Source organism: Cryptococcus neoformans, chromosome 1 (assembly GCF_000149385.1).
Source record: "Cryptococcus neoformans var. neoformans B-3501A chromosome 1, whole genome shotgun sequence".
Lineage (NCBI taxonomy): Eukaryota > Fungi > Basidiomycota > Tremellomycetes > Tremellales > Cryptococcaceae > Cryptococcus > Cryptococcus deneoformans.
In genome coordinates, this window is record NC_009177.1 from 2,029,114 (window position 1) to 2,048,615 (window position 19,502).

The 19,502-nt window shown below is 49.8% G+C and overlaps 7 protein-coding genes across 7 annotated transcripts in view; 2 read left to right on the top strand and 5 right to left on the bottom strand.

Moving 5' to 3' along the window:
- Positions 1-26: 26 nt before the first annotated feature.
- CNBA7260 (hypothetical protein) lies at positions 27-957 on the bottom strand (the record flags this gene model as incomplete). The annotated part of the gene is made up of 2 exons (XM_772512.1): positions 27-398; positions 454-957. The coding sequence occupies 2 exons, from the start codon at positions 955-957 to the stop codon at positions 27-29; spliced, it is 876 nt and encodes a 291-aa protein (XP_777605.1).
- Positions 958-3,144: 2,187 nt separating this feature from the next.
- CNBA7270 (hypothetical protein) lies at positions 3,145-5,517 on the bottom strand (the record flags this gene model as incomplete). The annotated part of the gene is made up of 7 exons (XM_772513.1): positions 3,145-3,322; positions 3,378-3,610; positions 3,660-3,792; positions 3,848-3,935; positions 3,988-4,258; positions 4,319-4,893; positions 4,944-5,517. 7 exons carry the CDS (start codon positions 5,515-5,517, stop codon positions 3,145-3,147), a joined length of 2,052 nt encoding a protein of 683 aa, XP_777606.1.
- A 1,093-nt stretch (positions 5,518-6,610) lies between these two features.
- On the bottom strand, positions 6,611-7,798 carry CNBA7280 (hypothetical protein; the record flags this gene model as incomplete). The annotated part of the gene is made up of 3 exons (XM_772514.1): positions 6,611-7,226; positions 7,271-7,697; positions 7,735-7,798. The coding sequence occupies 3 exons, from the start codon at positions 7,796-7,798 to the stop codon at positions 6,611-6,613; spliced, it is 1,107 nt and encodes a 368-aa protein (XP_777607.1).
- Positions 7,799-8,360: 562 nt separating this feature from the next.
- CNBA7290 (hypothetical protein) lies at positions 8,361-10,534 on the top strand (the record flags this gene model as incomplete). The annotated part of the gene is made up of 7 exons (XM_772515.1): positions 8,361-8,786; positions 8,851-9,206; positions 9,256-9,445; positions 9,500-9,821; positions 9,868-9,992; positions 10,056-10,282; positions 10,351-10,534. 7 exons carry the CDS (start codon positions 8,361-8,363, stop codon positions 10,532-10,534), a joined length of 1,830 nt encoding a protein of 609 aa, XP_777608.1.
- A 1,230-nt stretch (positions 10,535-11,764) lies between these two features.
- Positions 11,765-15,662, bottom strand: CNBA7300 (hypothetical protein; the record flags this gene model as incomplete). Its single annotated transcript, XM_772516.1, has 19 exons — positions 11,765-12,012; positions 12,074-12,113; positions 12,171-12,420; positions 12,471-12,562; positions 12,620-12,948; positions 12,995-13,056; positions 13,111-13,174; positions 13,222-13,393; positions 13,452-13,712; positions 13,767-13,859; positions 13,913-14,082; positions 14,137-14,433; positions 14,485-14,559; positions 14,605-14,728; positions 14,779-15,258; positions 15,317-15,352; positions 15,431-15,480; positions 15,538-15,589; positions 15,660-15,662. 19 exons carry the CDS (start codon positions 15,660-15,662, stop codon positions 11,765-11,767), a joined length of 2,898 nt encoding a protein of 965 aa, XP_777609.1.
- A 1,211-nt stretch (positions 15,663-16,873) lies between these two features.
- Positions 16,874-17,635, bottom strand: CNBA7310 (60S ribosomal protein L35; the record flags this gene model as incomplete). The annotated part of the gene is made up of 5 exons (XM_772517.1): positions 16,874-16,893; positions 16,949-17,068; positions 17,124-17,215; positions 17,417-17,521; positions 17,589-17,635. 5 exons carry the CDS (start codon positions 17,633-17,635, stop codon positions 16,874-16,876), a joined length of 384 nt encoding a protein of 127 aa, XP_777610.1.
- Positions 17,636-18,017: 382 nt separating this feature from the next.
- CNBA7320 (hypothetical protein) overlaps positions 18,018-19,502 on the top strand; it is a gene marked incomplete at both ends in the record, with an annotated part of 1,634 nt that continues 149 nt past the window's right edge. Inside the window, 7 exons of the mRNA XM_772518.1 lie at positions 18,018-18,053; positions 18,105-18,137; positions 18,200-18,272; positions 18,330-18,409; positions 18,473-18,686; positions 18,740-18,867; positions 18,939-19,475. Coding sequence (XP_777611.1) covers positions 18,018-18,053; positions 18,105-18,137; positions 18,200-18,272; positions 18,330-18,409; positions 18,473-18,686; positions 18,740-18,867; positions 18,939-19,475 — 1,101 coding nt within the window. The remainder of the gene's footprint in view (positions 18,054-18,104; positions 18,138-18,199; positions 18,273-18,329; positions 18,410-18,472; positions 18,687-18,739; positions 18,868-18,938; positions 19,476-19,502) is intronic.

Genomic DNA, 19,502 nt, shown 5'->3' on the forward strand with positions numbered 1-19,502 from the left:
CTGATAGGTAAAGATGAAACAAGAGGCTAGCAATGTCCAAGTGAAAGCTGCTTGATCTCAATAGTCACACCTTTCATAGACCCTTCAGTCTCAATGAATTTCCGACCATTCTTGGGTTTAGAAGGAGTCATGTCGACATCCTCGTCTGTATCAAGCTCACCATCAATATCGTCGAGATCCTCTTCAGCCTCTTCAATCGCACCGTACAGCATTTCCCCAGGAGTGATTGGGGTATTAAGAGTGTAAGAGGAAGAACGTGAAGAAGGGTTGGATGGCGTATTGGCTTGTATAATAGAAAGAGTTGGGCGTGGTGGGGTAGTAGTGGGATGTACGAGGATAGTGGGGATGACGGGAGGAGAAGACGTAAAAATGGGTGGGCTGGGAAAAGAAGGAACGTCCTGTGACTGTGAGTTAATTGGTGACCCAGAAGGTATAATCAGCTCTGATGCTTACCTGAAAGTTGTGTTTGACTTCGCGCAGGACAGGTCCTTCTGAAGACAAGTGCCCGCGATTCTTCTTGGGAGTCTCCATATTCTCTGACTCTCTAGCATATATGCCTGGTGGCCTAGCCATTTGCTGGCGCGGAGATGTCCGATCACCCACGGACCCAAGGGAACTCAAAGTCCTCTCAAGAGGAGGGGCTACGATAAACCTCTTGTCAGGACTGAGATGAGTAGCAGATGAAGCAGAAGCCAAAGCATAGGTTGAATTTGGATCTGTGGCACAAAAAGAGTGAGAGCGCTTGGGCGGGCCAGGGCGAATCGGGCCTGTGCGGGGAGGCGGGGAGGGGGATGGAGATGGATAGGGAGATATGCGAACATAAGCCTGTGAGGAGAGTAAACGATCGTGGGTTACAGTGCGTTCGAAGGGAGGCGTGGGAAAAGGTGAGGAGGGGATTGAAGAAGGATAACTGAGCCTTCTAGAGGAAGACAGCGAAGGGGAAGGTGATCGAGGCATGATATATATGTAGTCCTGTGGTGCGAGTAGTTGAATGACGAGAAACGACTGGCGATAAAGAACGACGAAGGTAGGGAGATGATAGTGCGAAAACTCAACAGGAAGGAAGTTGAGACATAGGAGTACTATACGGGTAGGATTTGAATGTATAAGAGATAATCGGGTAAAAGGAGGTTAGGAGAAGAAATTGTAGATAGAATTGTAAAGAACGTAAAGCAAGAAGACTTATAGGCAGAAGCGCAGTATTTTTCAAGAAGGGCAAGAAGGGGAAAGCGATAAGAACCGTGAGAAAAGAAGAGACTCCTGAGAACCAGGATGAGCGAGAAGATGAAGCCAGAGATGAGAGAACAGAAACGTGGAAAGACAGTTCTGAGTACGCACTTCCCGGAAAAAATAACTACAAATCAAACATGCGAATCGTTGAGAACGTCTGAATTCTGGATGTCACTATACCTTGCCCTGAGTTACGATAAGTTGGCGAGGCTTATTTGATTATTTTAGCTCATAAAACCTCGAGATTACCGATGCAGGTACGGCACAGCCGTCATGCGGGGCCGGTTTTCCAATTTCTCATCCGTTGTAGTATGAAGTAAGTCTTCTACCATCAGCAATACACTTCAATTGCTTTTCTTCTCTGATCATTAATAGGAATAGGGCCATACATCTATTGTCTCGGAATAGACCCCAGAGAGACCTCAGATAACAATAAAGATTGATGAGCTAGGCTTCCTGCATCTTTTTATCGCGCTGCTTTATCTGCTGGCTGCAGCCCTGTCGTATAAATTATATGCATCCTTTGGAGACCGGAAACTTTAGATGAGCCGTAGATCCGAGCTTCTATTAGCCAGCCACAAATGACGGAGCTCAGCACTACAAGTGCATCTGTCAAAATTATCTGAAGTCTTCTGGCTTTTGGGGGGTTTAACGGACTAATCATCACCGACCGCCGCGCCGAAACAATTATCTACTACTCGGCTCGTCGGCAGCTCCGGTGGATCCGTCTTTCGGTGCCTCATAACTGATTAACTGAAAACAGAGAAGAAGACAGCAATACAATAATTAATAGTACCGGTACTCAACCCTGGGTGATCCACAGCGGAAGCAGCAGACGACGCACTGCTTACAGAGCCCATGTCTACCACAGAATTATCCTTGCGTCGCCAGCAGGCACATTGTTTGTTCAGCCCCGCTGCCTTCCTTCTGAATGAACTGAACTGAACGGGACAAAGCTCATGCGATAATGTCCGCGAAACAATGAGATCTCATTAACTAGCTCCTCATAGCTATCAATTAATTATGAGTTCTAAGACGTAAGCCTTGAGGTGCAAGACGCCGAACACTTAAAAATAAAAAAACATGTCGGTCTACAGTCTTCGGTTGGGGGCCGCAGTTTGACTTCGTTTTATTAGTGCCAAGGATGGATAACAAGTTAGCTTACCGCAAATAGGCATACGCGTCCCAACAGCCCCTGCACGCTTCTTTTAAGAGGCCATTAAACCGCATGAGGGGCCAACCGCTGCCGAGATCTTCAGTTTCTGCGACATTTTAAACAATTCTGCTGCGCCTTTATATGTCTTACGAATCCACCACATGGTAGGATGGGACTCAAATGAGGATGACGACCAACTCCTGTGACTCAAAAAAGTTCGTCAACGGAACCTGCGTGCAACGTGGAAAAGACCCTTTGGACTTTCCCACTTCACTCTTTTCGTTATTACCGATCCTCACCATAGCTTCGATCTTCGATCAGCAATTTTACGGTGATTAGTTTCCTGGCCGCTAGCCGCGCCCTTATCCGCTCACCGCCGCTCGTCTTGTTTGCATGTGTGCCTTGACTGGTTGCTGTTGCTGTTGCGGGGTTTTGGGCTCTGGAATAGCTTATTGCATATTTGTTGTATTACCGTCTAAAACGTCAAGCTTTGGTCGTCTTCGTTGATTGCTTTCGCTCCAAATAATTAGAAAGTAGGGTTTCATTGTCTTGGAGAAACAAGCTCCGTTATTAGCTTTAGAAGCACCCAGAGCAGTATTACCTTGGCAGTGATAGACCAGGGATTTGTATTGACTTCGATGGCCCCCACCATCGCCACGCAACGACGTGTGAAACAAGTCTTTTTCATCCTCTTTCTACAATGGCCCGAAGTGACATTCGTAAAGACAAAACGTCCGCTCTCCATTTTCCATCGCTTGTTAACCATCGACATTAATTATCTTCAAAATCTCTGGCATCTTGGCCTGCAGCTCCATATGTCCCCTCAAGGCAGACGACACGTCAACATTCTCAACGCTTGGACACTCGACTGGTCCCAGACCGGCTACTCGAATACCATTAGACATTACCGCTGCTCGAGACACGACTTCATGTAATCTGTTGCAAGGTCAATTTATCAGCGACATAGGACACAATAGTGCTCTGTACTCACCGCACAACACCCGCAAGGACAAGATCGGCATCGCTCCAGGCGTTGACCAGCCTTCTGCTCACCACGCTTCGACATTTGTCCCATTCTTCAGTACTGGGAGCGGCCGGTAAAGAGATCAGATACGCGGATTCGACATATGCTGGTACGGGGCTTTTGCTGTTAGAGGGTGGTGGGAGGGAAGCGAGGTATAGGAGAGCATGTTGGATCGTTAGTGCACCGACGGAAGAGCCAATCTGACGTGTTGTCAGTAAGACCATTCAGTCTGAGGGAAGGCAAGCTCACAAGTACGACAGGTCTCTCTCCTTGGACGCGTTTCTCAATGACCTCGCCCAGCAATCTTCCAGCTTTCTTGGCTCGGTCTTGAGCATGCATCCAGGTATTATCGAGCGTCATTGTTGCCATTGAGTACACAGAACTGGGAGAGCGCATCAGTTGGCGATTCAACTTACACAATGTCTGAATCTACTTACAGGGGCAAGCTGACGGCCGCAAAGTAAGCATTGAGCAAGGTACGTTTGATGATTTCTTTCTTGACTAGGCCCTTGAGTTTGCTTTCAACTTCACATCCGGGTGAGTGACAGTTCCATTATGTAACATCGACAGGACTTACCCCAGAAATCCACATCTCTTCCAGTCTGTAGCATAGTTGCGCTTTCGAATCTCAACAAGTAGACGTCCCTTCCATCCTTCAGACCCAAAGGTCGCACTGAATCGTTCTCGTGCTCTACCGCTTTCGCTTCTGGTTCTGTTCCTTTACTTCGTGCTACCGCACGGGGAGCAAGCGTGGCTTGAGAACTGGTCTTCGAGGAGCAGATGGCCCTCCAAGTGGTGATAGCCTCAGTTCTTGAAACAGTGAGGAGACCCGGTGCAACGATGGTTGCCTTTTTTGGAGATAAGGCCAGTCAGCTTAAGATGTATACCCATGAACAACCAATGCTTACCGTAAGGCTAGGAGGCTTTTTCGCTTCCGTCAATTCCTTCTCTTCGCTAGCATTTTCGAGTGATGCCGGTTGTCGATCAGTTGAGTTAGCGCTATTCGTGTCAACGCCGGATTGCTTGGTGAGATTGAGAAGCCTTTGCTCGAGGTCCAATCTCCCAGCCTCCACGTTCTTTGCAGCCTGTTCTTTACTAATGGTGCCATCTCCTCCTTCCTCTTTCTCTCCTTCAACCCCGGGCTTCTCCATGACTTCTTCCTTTCCTTCCTTCTCAGCAGCTTTCTGGTTCGCGTTCTTGCTGTAAACTTTCAGATCATCAATCTCTTCTTGCGTCGCCTTGTGGCCATCTCCCACTTCAATAAAACTAAATTCGTCCACACCCCTCCATCGCTCTCTCACCCGTCGGCCAGCCAAACCTCCACCACCTACTCCAAAGAGGGTTCCAAGTACTACCGGTGCTGCAGAGGCAGATAAGACGGTTCCAATACCAAGTGGAGCAAGGACGGCGGCTATGGCAGGAGCTGCAAGACCGCCTGTTACACCCAAGAGAACACCTCCTGCTACCACACCAGCTCCAGTTGCTTTGACAAGCGGTCAGCATTGCTTGGGCCCATTTGAGCGATAAACTTACCAAGATGACGGCCAAGCGCTCCACCCCAACCTTGAGAATGGGCGGCTCTTGTACTCTCCACTTTCTCTTGCTGATCTTTTTCCGATGCGGCCAGCAAGGCTTTGAAGAGAGTGGTGGAAAGGCTTTTTTCTGCTTGCGGGACAAGTTCCTTGGCCGGTAGACCAAGTAACTCCAAAGTGTGATATGTAAGTGCTCTCGCAATGGGACTATATTTGAGAGCCTCATCCTTATTTCCTTTCTTCACATTTTCCTGTGCTTCCATCGCTATGCTAGCTTCCACCAGTACGCCTGAAATTCTTATCACCTCTTGTTCTGACCACTCTCCTCTCTGATCACCAGCAGCAGCTTTAACGTTTTCTGGTTCAATGGATGGAGGCAGCTTGGCAATGTCAAAGGATAAGAGCTTGCAGACGGATTGAAGCCACGATGTAGAGATCTGTTTGTACCATTCTCTGGCTTCTGGATTGACAGGATGGGAGGGATGTACAATGGCACAGAGGGAGGCCAGAGCAACGATGAGCCGGATGGGAGGAGCCAGGGGTTCAGGGGGCTTGGGGAGATCGGTGCCCGTCATTCTGTATGTTCGACTTTTAGAATGTACACAGGCTTTGGAATGTAAATAGTTTAACAAGACGTCGTTGACCTCGAGACGATTCTTGTCGTTGCAGTAGCTGTTCAGTTGACCCCCCTTGACGGCTGGGTGTTTGAGGAACATTGATGGAGCAAACTGAGCAGTGAAGGGGGGGGGCCAACCTCCCCTTCAGGAACATTTATGGTCATGATGTCCCCGTCGGGTACTCCTTTTTTTTTTTTTTTTTTTTTTGGCTCAAACGCCGATGATGAACATCAGGGGCTCACATTTCCGCTACCAATAAATAATGGTCACAGTGCATCTACTCCCACTCCCAACCCTCAGGCCAACATCACTTGAATGTATTGACGATATACTCACCTCTTGTCGCGTCAAAAAAACCGATCTTCAAGCGGAGAGGGGATGATATGGAGTCATTGTTAAGGGCTGGGAGGGTATGTATGATCTTAATTCTGTTGAAACGTCCCATCATCTCCTTTTCGAGGAAAATCGAACAGGCATTAAAAGCATCCAGCATCTTTACCAAACCCAGCGAACTGAATTTGCGGATGAACTTTTCAGTCAGCAGAATGTGATTACGGGACCTAGGGAAGAGTGGACGTTCGGGGTTAGATATTGTGACGATTCAAGCTTATGAGTACATGACGGCGGTGATCCTTATAGGGTTGTTCTGTACAGTGGCCGGGTGAGGATGGGGTAGAGATTGGGGCAGCTGCGTTAATTAGCTATACTTTGACAGGTGATGAGACAAGTGGAGTTATGTCATGAAAGAGAGTATCGACTCGAGACACGCTTGAATCTGACACACCAGTTAGCACCAGCACCAAGTTCGTGCCGGGACGACTGTCTCAGTCAACTTGACATGGTTGATGATCATGTCAAAGATGCATATCAGTAATGACAATGTTCTCTGGATACTCCTCGGGACGACAGAGTAACAGACCTCGAGGGGTGGGGAGTACAAGTCTGACGAGGGGAAAATGAAAAGGGAAATGGACAGGAATAGAGAGGGTCAGTTGGGGGTATGCATTGTTTGAGTGTTTCTGATTGATGATTTTGTTTCTGTATGGTCTTCTTACGCTGTGCTCTCCACCTCGTCCAACTCGGGATCCCATTTGACAGCTTCGACGCTCTTGACACAAAGCTCGTAATATCCCTCCTTGACCTCTCCAACAGCTGCCTCCTCGCCAGCCCCGGCCAAGGGCGTCGGGGATGGAGCCGCAGCAGCCACATGGCCGGGTTGGGCAACGCTCTTGCGGTGGTATCCTCCGCCGGGCTGAGTCTTTCCAGACATACTGGAGCCGGCATTGGCATCCGGCCCCAGAAGTCGGTCTTCCTCCAACATTGCCTTCAACTCGGAATCGCCCTCCGCTTCGTCCACACTACCTCTGCCCCATCCACCGATGGTCACATCGGCGATACCCTTCTTGCCTGTAGCAGTAGGAAAGGGGGAAGCGACATCGTCTCTGTCTCGGCCGAGGAGGGCGAAACCGACAGTTCGGATCTGGGAGCGGCTCATGGTGACAGGAGAGGGGGACACATGGCCCTTTTTGATGAGGACGAATGACGAAAGAGGAAGATGAAGTGTTGTGAAATGGGGGAGGGGAGGGGTCAAAGGGTCGAGAGGCTGGGTGGAGGATGTGGAAAGGGGCGAAGGGGCCAGTTCGAGACGGTGTTGGAAGATGTCCGTCCTACAGGTTGTTAGCCATGGCAAGATGCAATACGACAGACTTGCCTGGGACGATCATCCACACCGATATTGACGACCCATCTGTTCCTCCAGCCTTCCCAGCCCCTGTACGCGACGACGATCCTCAGATGGGTGGCCATGTCGAGGTCCCAGGTGTCCTGGCCAAACAGGGTGGACCTGGACGTGTTCCTGAATCCGGCGAAGCCCGTTCTGATCTTGCCGGCATGGGCAGGCGGGACTGCGGTAGACATGTAGCCATAGAAAGCCATGTGGGAGTAGCTGGGCTGCGGCGAGGCGGTGGGCTCTGCGAGGGGCTGGGCGGGGATGAGCTTGAGATCGGCGGTGGTGAGCCCGCCTAGCTCGGCGTCTGAGCCGGTGCTAAAGTGGTGGGGCTGGTCCACCGGCTGGTGGGAGGAGGTGAAGGAGAAGATTGTCTGCGGACCTGTCTCTGGATGGAGCTCCATCCGTGCGACTGGGCGGTGAGCGATGCATGGGCGTGGTTGACTCACCTTTTTGCGCATTCCGCCCGATGAGGCTGGCTGACCTCTCAAGGTATGCTCTGAGTGCGGCCATGGTGAGTTGTAGAGAAGTGGATATGCACAGAGGAAGGAAGAAATATCGAATGATGCCGTGACGGCCTGGAGCGAGCAGCCGGGCTAGAGTACGGCTGATGACTGATGACGCTAGCGCAATTCCTGCAGATCATCCTCGCTTCTGTTTCATGCACAGACATCCCAACCTCCTTTCCCATCTACCACTCCCACTATTCCCACCACTTGCCCAGCTACTGCCGGGCTAGAAGCAGGCCACGAAACAGCAGCAGCAGCCACAACCACCGCCCAGCACGCATCCCGCTAGTCTGCCCCTACGTAAATAACCGGCGCGCTCAAGTCTCGTTCCTCCCGGCAACGCCCCGCCAAGTTCTAAAACGATCCAATCCTTCTCTCAGTCCTTCCTGCCCGACCTTCTTCCTCACATCCTTCCTTCCAGGCCGCCCTTTCTTCCTTCCTCTCTTTTCTGCCCTCCTTCCCCGCATCGCGTTCGCCACCCGCAACATTATCACGCAGCGAGCAGCGACCGATAGCGATACTCGCGCGCAGCATCACCCTCTCCTTCCTCCCTTCCACCAATCACAATGACAGACCCTACGCCTCCCGCGCTCGACAGTCTCTCCCTGGCAGACAAGGCCCCTGCTGCCGAAGAAAATCCCCGAGACGCCGCCGAACAGCCCAAGCCCGCCGCCTCACCGCCCGCAGGCACGCCCGTTGATGACGCCCAAAGCTCATCCGCCTCGCCCTCCCAGCGCCCGCCGTCCATACAGGCAAATGACAAGGCCCCGGGTACATCGTCTCCGGCTGCCAGGCCGCAAGCACAGCATGTCCCTGCATCGGCACCCACCGTCCCTTCCGCCAACCCCGTCCGTCCGCAGCCTGGCGCCCGGCCTGGAGTGGCGAGGGGTATGCCTGCGCCAATGGGGATGCGGGCGCAGGCAGTTCGAGGCGCTGGCGGGCCCCAGATGCAGACCAAGATGCTGCCCAGTTTACAGGCTAAAATGGACAAGGTGTGTACTCATTTGCTCGCTGCCCAGGGGCTGTGCTGACAAACGATGCTACTGCCGTCGCTAGATCGCCGCGTCCCGTCAAGGCCCGCCTCCCTCCTCCGGCATGCATGATCCGAATGCCACGTCCATGGGCGCCCTCTTGCGCTCCCAAGCCCTCCGGGCGCCCGGCACATCGCAAGCTCCTCCTGGCCCCGGGCCGGCTTCAGGTCCTTTCGGTCTCGCCGCTCGGCGCGCAGCTGCTGGAGGTCCTCCCAGACCGAATTTGGGTATGATGGGTATGGGGGCAAGTGCGCCGAGTGCGGTCGGACGAGGACCAGGTCTGGCGGGCAGACGGGGACCCCCGGGAGGATTGACACTGAGTGGGATGAAGGGTGCGATCAAGGACGATGGGAACAAGTTTTCAGACTTTCAGGGTGTCATGTGGGTTCAGCCAACTCCTTTCCATGATTAATGCTGATCTCAAGTACAGGGACCCTTCCGGATCGCTGAGATTCTCAAAGAAGGCCGTCCTGCATGCAAAGGGCGTGGACTTTGACGATGGGCAGAGTTTCAAGATCAACATGGATGAGATCGAGGTGCTCGGAGAACTAGGAAAGGGCAATTACGGTTCTGTCCACAAGGTCTTCCACCGTCCGACAGGCGTCACCATGGCCATGAAGGTGATCTTGTCCTTCTTCCGTCGCTTCTGGTCCAGTAACTAACAAATTTGACAGGAAATCCGGTTAGAACTTGATGATTCCAAGCTCAACGGCATCATTATGGAACTCGACATTCTACACCGGGCCGTCGCTCCCGAAATAGTCGAATTCTACGGTGCATTCACCATTGAATCCTGCGTCTACTACTGTATGGAGTACATGGATGCCGGCTCACTCGATTCCCTCACTGGTGGCGGTGTGGCAGCCAAAGATCAGACAAAGGAGGAAGAAGACGATGCGACAGAGCGAGTGCCAGAGGATGTATTGAGGAGGATTACAGCGAGAATCGTAAAAGGGTTGAGATTCTTGAAGGATGAGTTGCAGATCATCCATCGAGGTGAGTCTTGCATAGGAGATGAGGAGCTGTGCTGATAATGTTGTAGACGTCAAACCCACAAATGTGTTGATCAATGGCAAGGGAGAGGTCAAGATGTGTGACTTTGGTGTCTCAGGTCAGCTCGAAAAGAGTTTGGCCAAGACTAATATCGGTTGCCAATCCTACATGGCTGTACGTCCTTTTCTCCCCTCTATCTCAAAGAGCCTCCCAGCTAAACTCGGATTCTCTCTTCAGCCCGAACGTATCAAGTCGGAAACAGCCAACCAAAATCCTACTTACACTGTCTCCTCAGACGTCTGGTCGGTCGGTCTGTCCATTGTCGAGCTTGCCAAAGGATGTTACCCCTACCCACCGGAAACGTATGCGAATGTGTTTGCGCAGTTGCAGGCGATTGTACATGGCACTCCGCCAACGTTGCCCCCTGGGTACAGCGATGACGCGAACGATTTCGTTGCCAAGTGGTACGTTTCTCACCCCTTTTTCTTCTTCTTCGAAATTGACAGTGCTGATAATGAACGATAATCTTTAGTCTTGAGAAGGATCCCAACCGACGACCGACTTATGCTCAGCTCTTAGAACATCCTTTCTTGGTAGCGGACAAGGGCGCAGAAGTCGACATGGTTGGATGGGTGGAAGGGGCGTTGAAGCGTAAGGCGGAGAGAGGAATTGCGAGCCTGAATCCTATCCAAACACCTGCCCCTCTGGAACCATAATCGGTCTCCCCTTTCCACGCTCGCCCTTCCTTAAATCCTGCAAAAGCAACGCACTTGGGTGCATCATTGAACAACTCTCTCAATCCCTTTTCCACGAACTCTCACGGCATAGATACAATCATTTTTTTTTTCAAAACGTCCAAAAATTTCTCGCAAAGAAAGTCTTTTTAATCGTCCTCTTACCGCTAGTCGGCTTGTAAACTTCCATCAAAATCTTCTCTGGATCGTCTTCCAAACTCTATATCGACATTTGACCAAACCTTCACCAACTGCCAGACTCAAAGCAACCCATATACCCGGCACTTTTTTTTCCATCCATTTCCATCAACCCCGCGCTTTTCGAGTCTTTTCATGATCTATTAATTACTCCCTTTTCTTTTCGATCAATCAACATACTTTTACAGAGTAAAAACTATTTTCATTGTGCCATGGGGATTTCATGTTTCAAAAATTTCAGTTTCTTCATAGAGGTCATGATTTGGTTATCATTTTTAAAATAGGGAAGTCAAGGTTCTTTTCATCTTTTTCTTCTATTCCTGTCTTTCGAATATTTCTTTCTTTCTTTTCTATATACAAGGCAACTAGGGATACACACAGTACATATATGGGAGGGATTATTATATGATCGCGTATTTTATTGGTCTATCTATGTTTTAAGAAGCGTTGGTAGGCCAGCACAAGTCTATAGATTAATGACATTTGCAATGCACATCAGTCATAGAAAACGAGCCAAAACTCAACATGAAATCGACGCAAGATGTCCGGCCATCTTCTCCTTTGAGATGGCAGTTAATGCCCTCGAAGGACCAGCTTTGAGAATTTCCCAAAGAGTATCTTGCCAGTCGCTCTCCTCCAAGTAGTGTGGTATCGAATAACGTTGTGACTAGTTTATCAAAGACAGCCGTGGAACCTTTAGCTGGAGCTGGTGGGCCTTTGAAGAGCCTTAGATGCGAGACGATAAGCGGTAGGCGGAGAACGTGGAGGAGGCAATGAATTTAACGTTAGCGGATGAGACTTGTAATACTTTCGGCAATTCATGAGGTTCTCATGAGGTTCTCATTCCAAACCTGCTCTTCTCGGCCGATTTGAAGTATTATTCTGCGATCAGACTTTTCGATGGAAAGGTATGCATACATACAACTGGAAGAAAAGAGCCTGCATCTGCAGCGACAGGGCATTTTCGTTATTTTTCTCTGCCCTCCTCCACCCCCAGCGAGAGGCAACCACCGTCTAGAATGTGCTCATCAAGCTCTTCACCCACTCATTCCCTTCCAATCGGTCCTTGAATTCTTCCGCGGTATCCTTCAACAGCTGAACCATCTCATCTTCACTCATGGCCATCTCAGCATCCGCCCCTCCTCCCCTTCCAGCGGCAGAGACGCGAGATTTCCAAGTGTCGAGGAACTCTTTGACGATGTCTGTACCAGCATCGATTTCCGTCTTTGAAAACTTGGATGATGGGGCTCGGGTTTGGTCGTCTGCAGCAGTTGATATATGTCAACATCCGGAATACCTAGGTTATCGAGTATAAAGTCTCACCTCCAAAATCTTCCAACTCTTCCGCTTTACGCTTGGCGAGCTACATTCACACGTTAACGATATACCCCTTGAAGGAAGGCTACATATGAGAATTCACCTTGACGACACTCTCAGGGAAGTTTGCCAACTCGGCCACATGGATACCGAAACTTTGATCACAGATACCTTCTTTGACTTGGTACAGCAACGTAATGTCCCTTTCCTTCGCACCCCCTTCTCCATCTTTGTCCTTGACAAGGGCTTCAACGTGCAAGTTCTTCACGTGAGAATTCTTTTCAGAAAGGCTGGTAAGCTCGTGGAAATGGGTGGCGAAGAGACAGAAGCAGTGAATCGTTTCGGCAATGTATCTGGAATCCGCAGTCAGCAAAACGCTCTTGCGGGAAGCTGAAAAACGCACTCTGATATTGCCCAAGCAAGACCAAAACCATCGTATGTAGATGTACCTCGACCAAGCTCATCGATGATGATCAGAGAGTCTTTGGTAGCAGACTACGGAATTATCAGCACACAAAAATCAATATTTACACTAGAAAGTTATGTGCCTACTCTCAAGATGGTCGCCGTCTCCAACATCTCGGCCATGAATGTACTGACTCCTTTCAGTTGGTTGTCCCCAGCACCAACCCTCGCAAGGATACAGTCAAAGATGGGTAGCCGAGCTTCTGTGGCGGGCACAAAGCATCCAACCTGAGCCATAAGGGCGATGACACCAATCTGTCGGATGTACGTCGATTTACCACCCATGTTCGGTCCGGTAAGGATGATAAACTCGGAATCACCCTTGCGCATTTCATGGTCATTAGGGATAAAGACAATATCGTCTTGGACTTCAAGACAAGGATGACGGGCGCCTAGAACAACGACGTCACCGGTACCTATACTCTTGTCAGACATGATTTTGGTTGAAGGAACGGAATGTACCTTTTTCAGTCAAGATGGGTTTAACATAAGGAATGGGAGCCTCAGAAGAGACGTGAGCCATACTAATCATACTGTATGAGCTCCCTTGTCGTCTTTTAGCCAAAGCACAGACATACCTGACAATGACATCGACAGCCGCAATCAAGTTATCCAGCATTTCCAAAACCGGTGTGTACGAGGCTTCTTTAAATCAGCGGCTGCCACTTAGTGTTATTTCGAATACTCACAAGCGATCGAGACGACCTCCTTGACAAGGTGCCTTTGCTGCTTCTCGTACAACTCCTGCAGTCTGAAGTACTCCTCGCTCAGCGCCTTGAGGGTTTTAGTGGTGAATATGGTACCAGATTTTTGGGTAGCGAGGTCAATATATTCCTTCTTGTTACGAATGAGGCTAGCCTCCTGTAAAAGCAGTTTCGTTAGCGATGGGCGCTTTTTGATATAACGCAGGTCGACATACCGCCTTAGTAATCCTGAAGGAGTACTTGTAAACTTGATGATTCTCCAAATGAAGCTTCTTGTCGATATCCAGACCCAGATCACTTCCAACTCGCCTGTGTTCATCATCAAGCTGATCTCGCACGTTTAACAACTCTTCTCTGTATCTCTGAAGATCTTCATCGATAGTAGGAAGTATCACATAGTTGTGATTAGCAAGTTCGTCAAGATCGATGGTGTCTTCTACCATGGAAGAATAATTTCCAAGCTTTTCAATATGTTCCTAACGGATCGAGGTCAAAAAAAGAACTTGATGGTAGAATGAGCAAGTACATACGCGTAAAGGCTTGAGCCAAATTTCCTCAATAAGATCCCTGGCTCCTGGTTCTGGGGTGTCGGCATTTTCCAGAATTTCCTGCAAACCAGGCAGCTAATAATCTTAAATCAGTGTTCTATCCCCTTTTGTGGCCGTTTGGATCTCACCAGCTGCACAGCTTGGTACACCCTGACAACGTCTTCCAATCCAGCCACTCGTTTGTGGAACTTTTTCGAGATTCTGTGAAAGTCAGGCATCTGCTTGAGGTACTTTGTTTGAATAGATTGGCGATTGACAGAATCCTCAACGAAAACCTCAACCATAGTCTGTCTCTGAACTAGAGTCTCGTTAGTGGATGTTCAAGTAAACATACAGTATATCTATTACTCACTAATCTCATGGCGATTCACCAGTGGCTGTTTCAACCACCTTCCCAACAACCTTGTCCCTTGACTAGTCTTGCATCTGTTTAACAACCCATATATGCTCATATTCTTGTTACCACCCAGCTCTTGAGGATTTGGCATCAGGTTCAAAGCCTTGAGGGCGGACGCGTCAAGCTTCATGTACTGAGAAAGATCATGACGATATAATCGGAGTTGACCATGGAGGGAGAGGTCGGATAGAAGTGAGAGATAATTGATAAGTGCTGATAGAGCTGACATGGCGATTTTGAGGTCAAACTCCGCTGTGCCACATGGTTAGCTGAGATAACAGAACCTCATTCTTTAGGACATACGTAAAGCGGCACCAGCATGAGACTCGTGCAACAACCGATTAAGGTCTTGTTCAACATTTTTGGTTTGGAACTCGCCTAAGACCCGTAAGTCACTGACTGGCAACGTATCAAGGTACTTACTCGATTTGCGATCGGTGACGATGACACCACACCACTCCACCAACATCCTTAATTTGGCCAGCTCTGGACGCTTCTCATCTGCTTGCAATATACATTCCTTTACACCAAGTTGGATCAATAGCGACTGGTTCTTGGTCAGCCTCAAAATAGTTTCAAAAAAAGCTAGCTACATACCTCGGTGTTCGAAAAGTTCTCATCATCAACGAATTCAGACACTCCTACCACCTTTTCTTGTACATCTACGAAACCCACACCGACAGTGTTTATCCCATCTTTGACCACCACCCTGATGGCCATTGAGACCGCATTCGCTGTCAGATCTCTGTCACTGAATAGCAGGTCTTCTACTTGGCTCAGATTGCCGGGCGAAGCTGTCTTTGAGATCTCCCATTTGGAATGATCCTTTCGGCTTCCAGGAGCGACTCCTCCCGTGGGGGCGTAGATTTCGACACGCATCTGCTTGGTTGTAAGGGCCTCCCGGAGGAAAGCTTTGGTCAAAGCCATGGATATGGTGACAGAAGGTAATCCTCGAGCATATTGTCCAGAAGAGGAAGAGGGTTTAGAACCTGAACCAAGGTATTTGAGGACATTTGTGGTTCTGTAGACTTCGTTGGCAATGAAGATGGCGTCCGCGCCGTGAGCCGAGTAGTAGTCCTATTGCAGCGTATCAGTCTAGTAATCCTGTTTTTTTGGTTCAATAAAGTTAACATACCCCACGATCGAACAGCCTGATCATGCCGTCCAATTTCTGAAGGCGATTTTTATATTAGTTACACGTCCACCCACCTGTACCGTCATGTCGACGCGTCGCTGAGGTATAACTCACAGTCGGCATACGCTCCACAAATCGCACAAATTTTTCCTCGCTGTCCTTGTCTAAATATTTCATCAGTCAGTACTTTTCAAAATATAACAGGAAATACAGGAACTTGCCCATATCGAAGAGCGGCTTGGGCGCCGAGGTGGATTCGTTCCCATACATGGGCTGCAACGGACGGCGTCAGCAAAGCTGTTTTTGCTTTCGCCGGGATACATATTGGCCGGAGGCCACTTACCATCTTGGAAAGTGTCTGGATCTATAGAGAAGAGAGGAGGAAAAGGGAAAGATTGAATGGACCACGCGACAAAGACAAACCTCATTATGAGCGAGGTCGAGTAATCTTTCAAGGCGACGCGCGTGGGTGGAGGCTTGAAGGTCAAGTCCCCTGCGACCTTCTTTATCCGTCACAGTCATAATCGCTCGATGCTAAGCATACAGCAAATATCACTATAGTAGCCGCAGGTGCGCCCTTTTTGAAACACGTATTCGCTATAATATCTGCTGTCAGCTCAGCCACAACTTCGCTTGCCACATGGTGGATCCCTGATATCATCGACAATTGCTTTATCAACCATGCCTCCAAGTAGACGAATTAAGCACTATCCATGGCAAATATCAGGCGAAAAGAGTAGTCTATTGCCATGGGTCTTTCTACAATATGATTCGATGATTCTAGTTAAGTCTCTGGGTCCCGCGAGACGTATTAAATTGAATGGTTGGAGAATATCAAGAAGTGGCTTGCGGAGTTGTATGCAACTGTAGAGGATCGCGACAGGCGATCTTGGTTACACCCAATTACATTGCCCGTTGAGGTGAATAGTCTGCAGTAGTAACCTTGCAATCATTTCTGGCTTCATTATGTACATTATGTTGTCTTCATGTTCACCGTCGCGATGGCAAGATGATTTTGCCCAACGTGCTCCGTGACGTTGTCACATCGGATCCAGGTTTTTTTTTTCATGACCTATAGAGGTCTCCATCATTATGGTAATGAGTACAATCAGTCAGCTTGCATGCTTTTGAGTCCTGATTGACAAGTGCAACCTCATGGTACACATGCGAATCGCATTTTAGTCATCCCTCCTCGGAATCCGCTCATACTGATCGAAATGAATGATCTAGGTCCTCTTCCCTGTCTGTTGTCGCCGACTTCACGGACTACAAATCACAGGCGGAAGCACAGGGGTGTACCGCATAGAGTGCAACAAAATAGGCTGTGTTTCGATGTTCCAAGGCAATGGATGCCGGCTACAATTGACAGTCGACAGAGGCTCTCCGCAGGGTGCATATTTGATTATTTCGGAGTGCCAGATATTCGAGCTGCAAAGTCAGTCCTCAGACAGATTCCGGTCATGTCCCCGTCCCACTCAGACTCATCACTCCAATGCAAAAACAATATCATGGTACACTCATGCATCCCCGATCCAGCTAGCCCGTAGAAAAACTCCTTTAAGCCTTGAGGGCGATCTCTGCAAGATATTGTCAGCAATTTTACCCTTCGACCCAATCAACGACCAGACATACTCCTCTTAGGGAAGTGGATGTTCTTCTTGTGCTGCTTCTCGGTGATAGCAGAAGCCTCCTTGGTGGTCAATCGTCGTCGGATAGCACGGGTCTTCTTGTATCGGAGGTCAAGGGGGAGGTCTGGAGAACAAAAGTTAAGACGGTGTAAGGTAAGAAAATTGAACGATAGGCGTACACTTGGACTTCTTGTAGAACTCCCTGAGGTTTTGCCTCTGCTTCTGGTTGATGACAGTGAGGACTCGGGCAATGGACTTGCGGACAGTGTTGCTACGTGAATCGTCAGCGACAGTCCCGAAACTTGGAATTTCCTCCGGCAATCTCCCTCAATACTGTTCACAGGGAGAAAGGCATCGAGAAGGCAAACGCATTCCGACACCCATTATCCAACGTAGTCCTTCTCATCTCCCAATTCACTCTCTCCGCCCTTTCTCCAAACCCAATCCCTCAAATCGAAAACCCAATACCCACATCTTGGTCAACTTGCTAGCAGAGCCACCGGCGATCTTCTGCACCCTCAAAGAGGCAAGCTCAGTCTTGAGCTCGGTAAGCTGCTCCAAAAGGTCCTGCTTGCTCCTATAACAAAAGTTCCTCCATCAGTACAGTTCCGTGTTGTGTTGATGTTGAGTCGGTCGAAACGCACTTGGACTGGAGCTCAAAGGCTCGGATCTTGGATGAAGAAGAGGCCATTTTTTTCTGCGGATTGTTAGACTGATGTCAGAGGAATGGTACAACTTGTGAACGCACAGTAAGAGAAGGCTTGACGGTTGAGAGGAGTGGATTGTGGACTCGTTTTCCTCGAAAAGCTGAGGCGGCGGGCGTAGCAGCCGGCGTTTCGCGCAAATATCCTCTGGAGTTTCGAGTGGCGGACAGCACAGTGTATGACGTGGAATAACTAAACGCAGGACAAATACGGAGATTCGGCTGTACTCCGTCCATCATCAACAAGTCCGGGGGGGCTTACTATGACGAACACGAAGCGCTCTCCAGGAAAGTAGTGTATCGATGGAGTACAGTTTTGTATCTGCATCGGTCTTCTTTTCTCACCTTATATTTACTTGCTCCAGACAAAATGGTCAAGATCACTTTCAAGACTGTCCAGAACAAGGTATGCTGCACAGACACAGCTCACTCGGCTCGCCACTCACACTCTCTCTAGTTGTTCACTGTCGACGCCCAAGATTCCGATACCGTGCGTGTATATGAACATATGGAAAAGACAAAGAAGGAGTGCATGGACTGATGGGTATTTAGGTCGCCGACCTGAAGAAAAAGATTCAGGAGACCCAGACTTTCCCCGTTGAGAACCAGAAGCTCATCTACTCCGGTGCGTCTTCGTCTTTCTGCCATGGGCATTGGTCTTATGCTAAGCATCTCTATGCAGGAAAGATCCTTAACGATGCGTCTTCCGTTGAATCACTCAAGATCAAGGAAAAGGACTTTTTGGTGGTGATGGTTTCTAGAGTGAGTGAAGGTGCCTTGAAGGATCGTCATATCATAACTCACGCATTCTTTTCATAGCCCAAGGCTACCCCTGCGGCCACTCCTGCAGCTCCTGCGACCCCTGCTCCTTCCACCCCTGCCCCCGCCCCCGCTGCCTCTGAACAAGCATCTGTTGCTAACCCCGCCGTTCCCGCCCCCTCTGCTCCCGCTGCTGAATCTGCTCCTGCTTCTGCTCCTGCCCCTGCCGCTGAGTCCGCTCAACCATCTGCTGTTGAGTCTGGATTGGGTGGCTCCTTTGGTAAGCCACGTTCAGTTTTGCCTACACAGTATCAAGCTGAACGCTCTGTATAGTCACAGGTCCTGCCTTGCAAGCTGCCATTGATGGTATGGTTGAGATGGGCTTCGAGCGTGACCAGGTTATTCGGGCCTTGAGAGCAAGCTTCAATAACCCTGATCGAGCTGTGGAGTACCTCATGAGCGTGAGTCTCTCCACAATGCTTCTTGATGGTTATTTGCTGCGCCAGATTTTGGAGTTGACATCATAGTATAGGGCAATATCCCTTCTGTTGAAGGTACCGCTCCTGCTGCCCCCGCCCCTGCTGCTCCTTCAACCCCTTCTGCGGCCGCCGCCCCCGCTCAACCTGCCGCTCCCTCCGAACCAGCTGCCCAGCCCGTTGCCAGCGCTCCTCCTGCTTCCGCAGGCGGAAGTGCGGATAACCTCTTTGCTGCCGCTGAGGCTGCCATGAACCGTGATCGAGGAGTCCCTGCTGCTGCTGGTGCCCCTGGCCTTCCTGGTGCACCTGGCCTTCCTGGAGCTGGTGCCGGTATGCCCGGCGGTATGGGCGGTGGCGATCAACTCAGCGCTATCCGCCAAATGGTCCAACAAAATCCTGCCATGATCCAGCCTCTTCTTCAACAAATTGCCACTGAACATCCAGAACTTGCTCAGCTCATCGCTCAAAACCCTGAGGCTCTGTATGAACTTCTCGGTGGTGGCGGTGGTGAAGGTGATGATGACGACGAGTTTGGAGAAGGGCCCGTGATGAGGGTGAATCTGACACAGGAGGAGGCTGCTGCGGTTGAGAGGGTGAGTCAAAGTGTCTATCGTGTATCA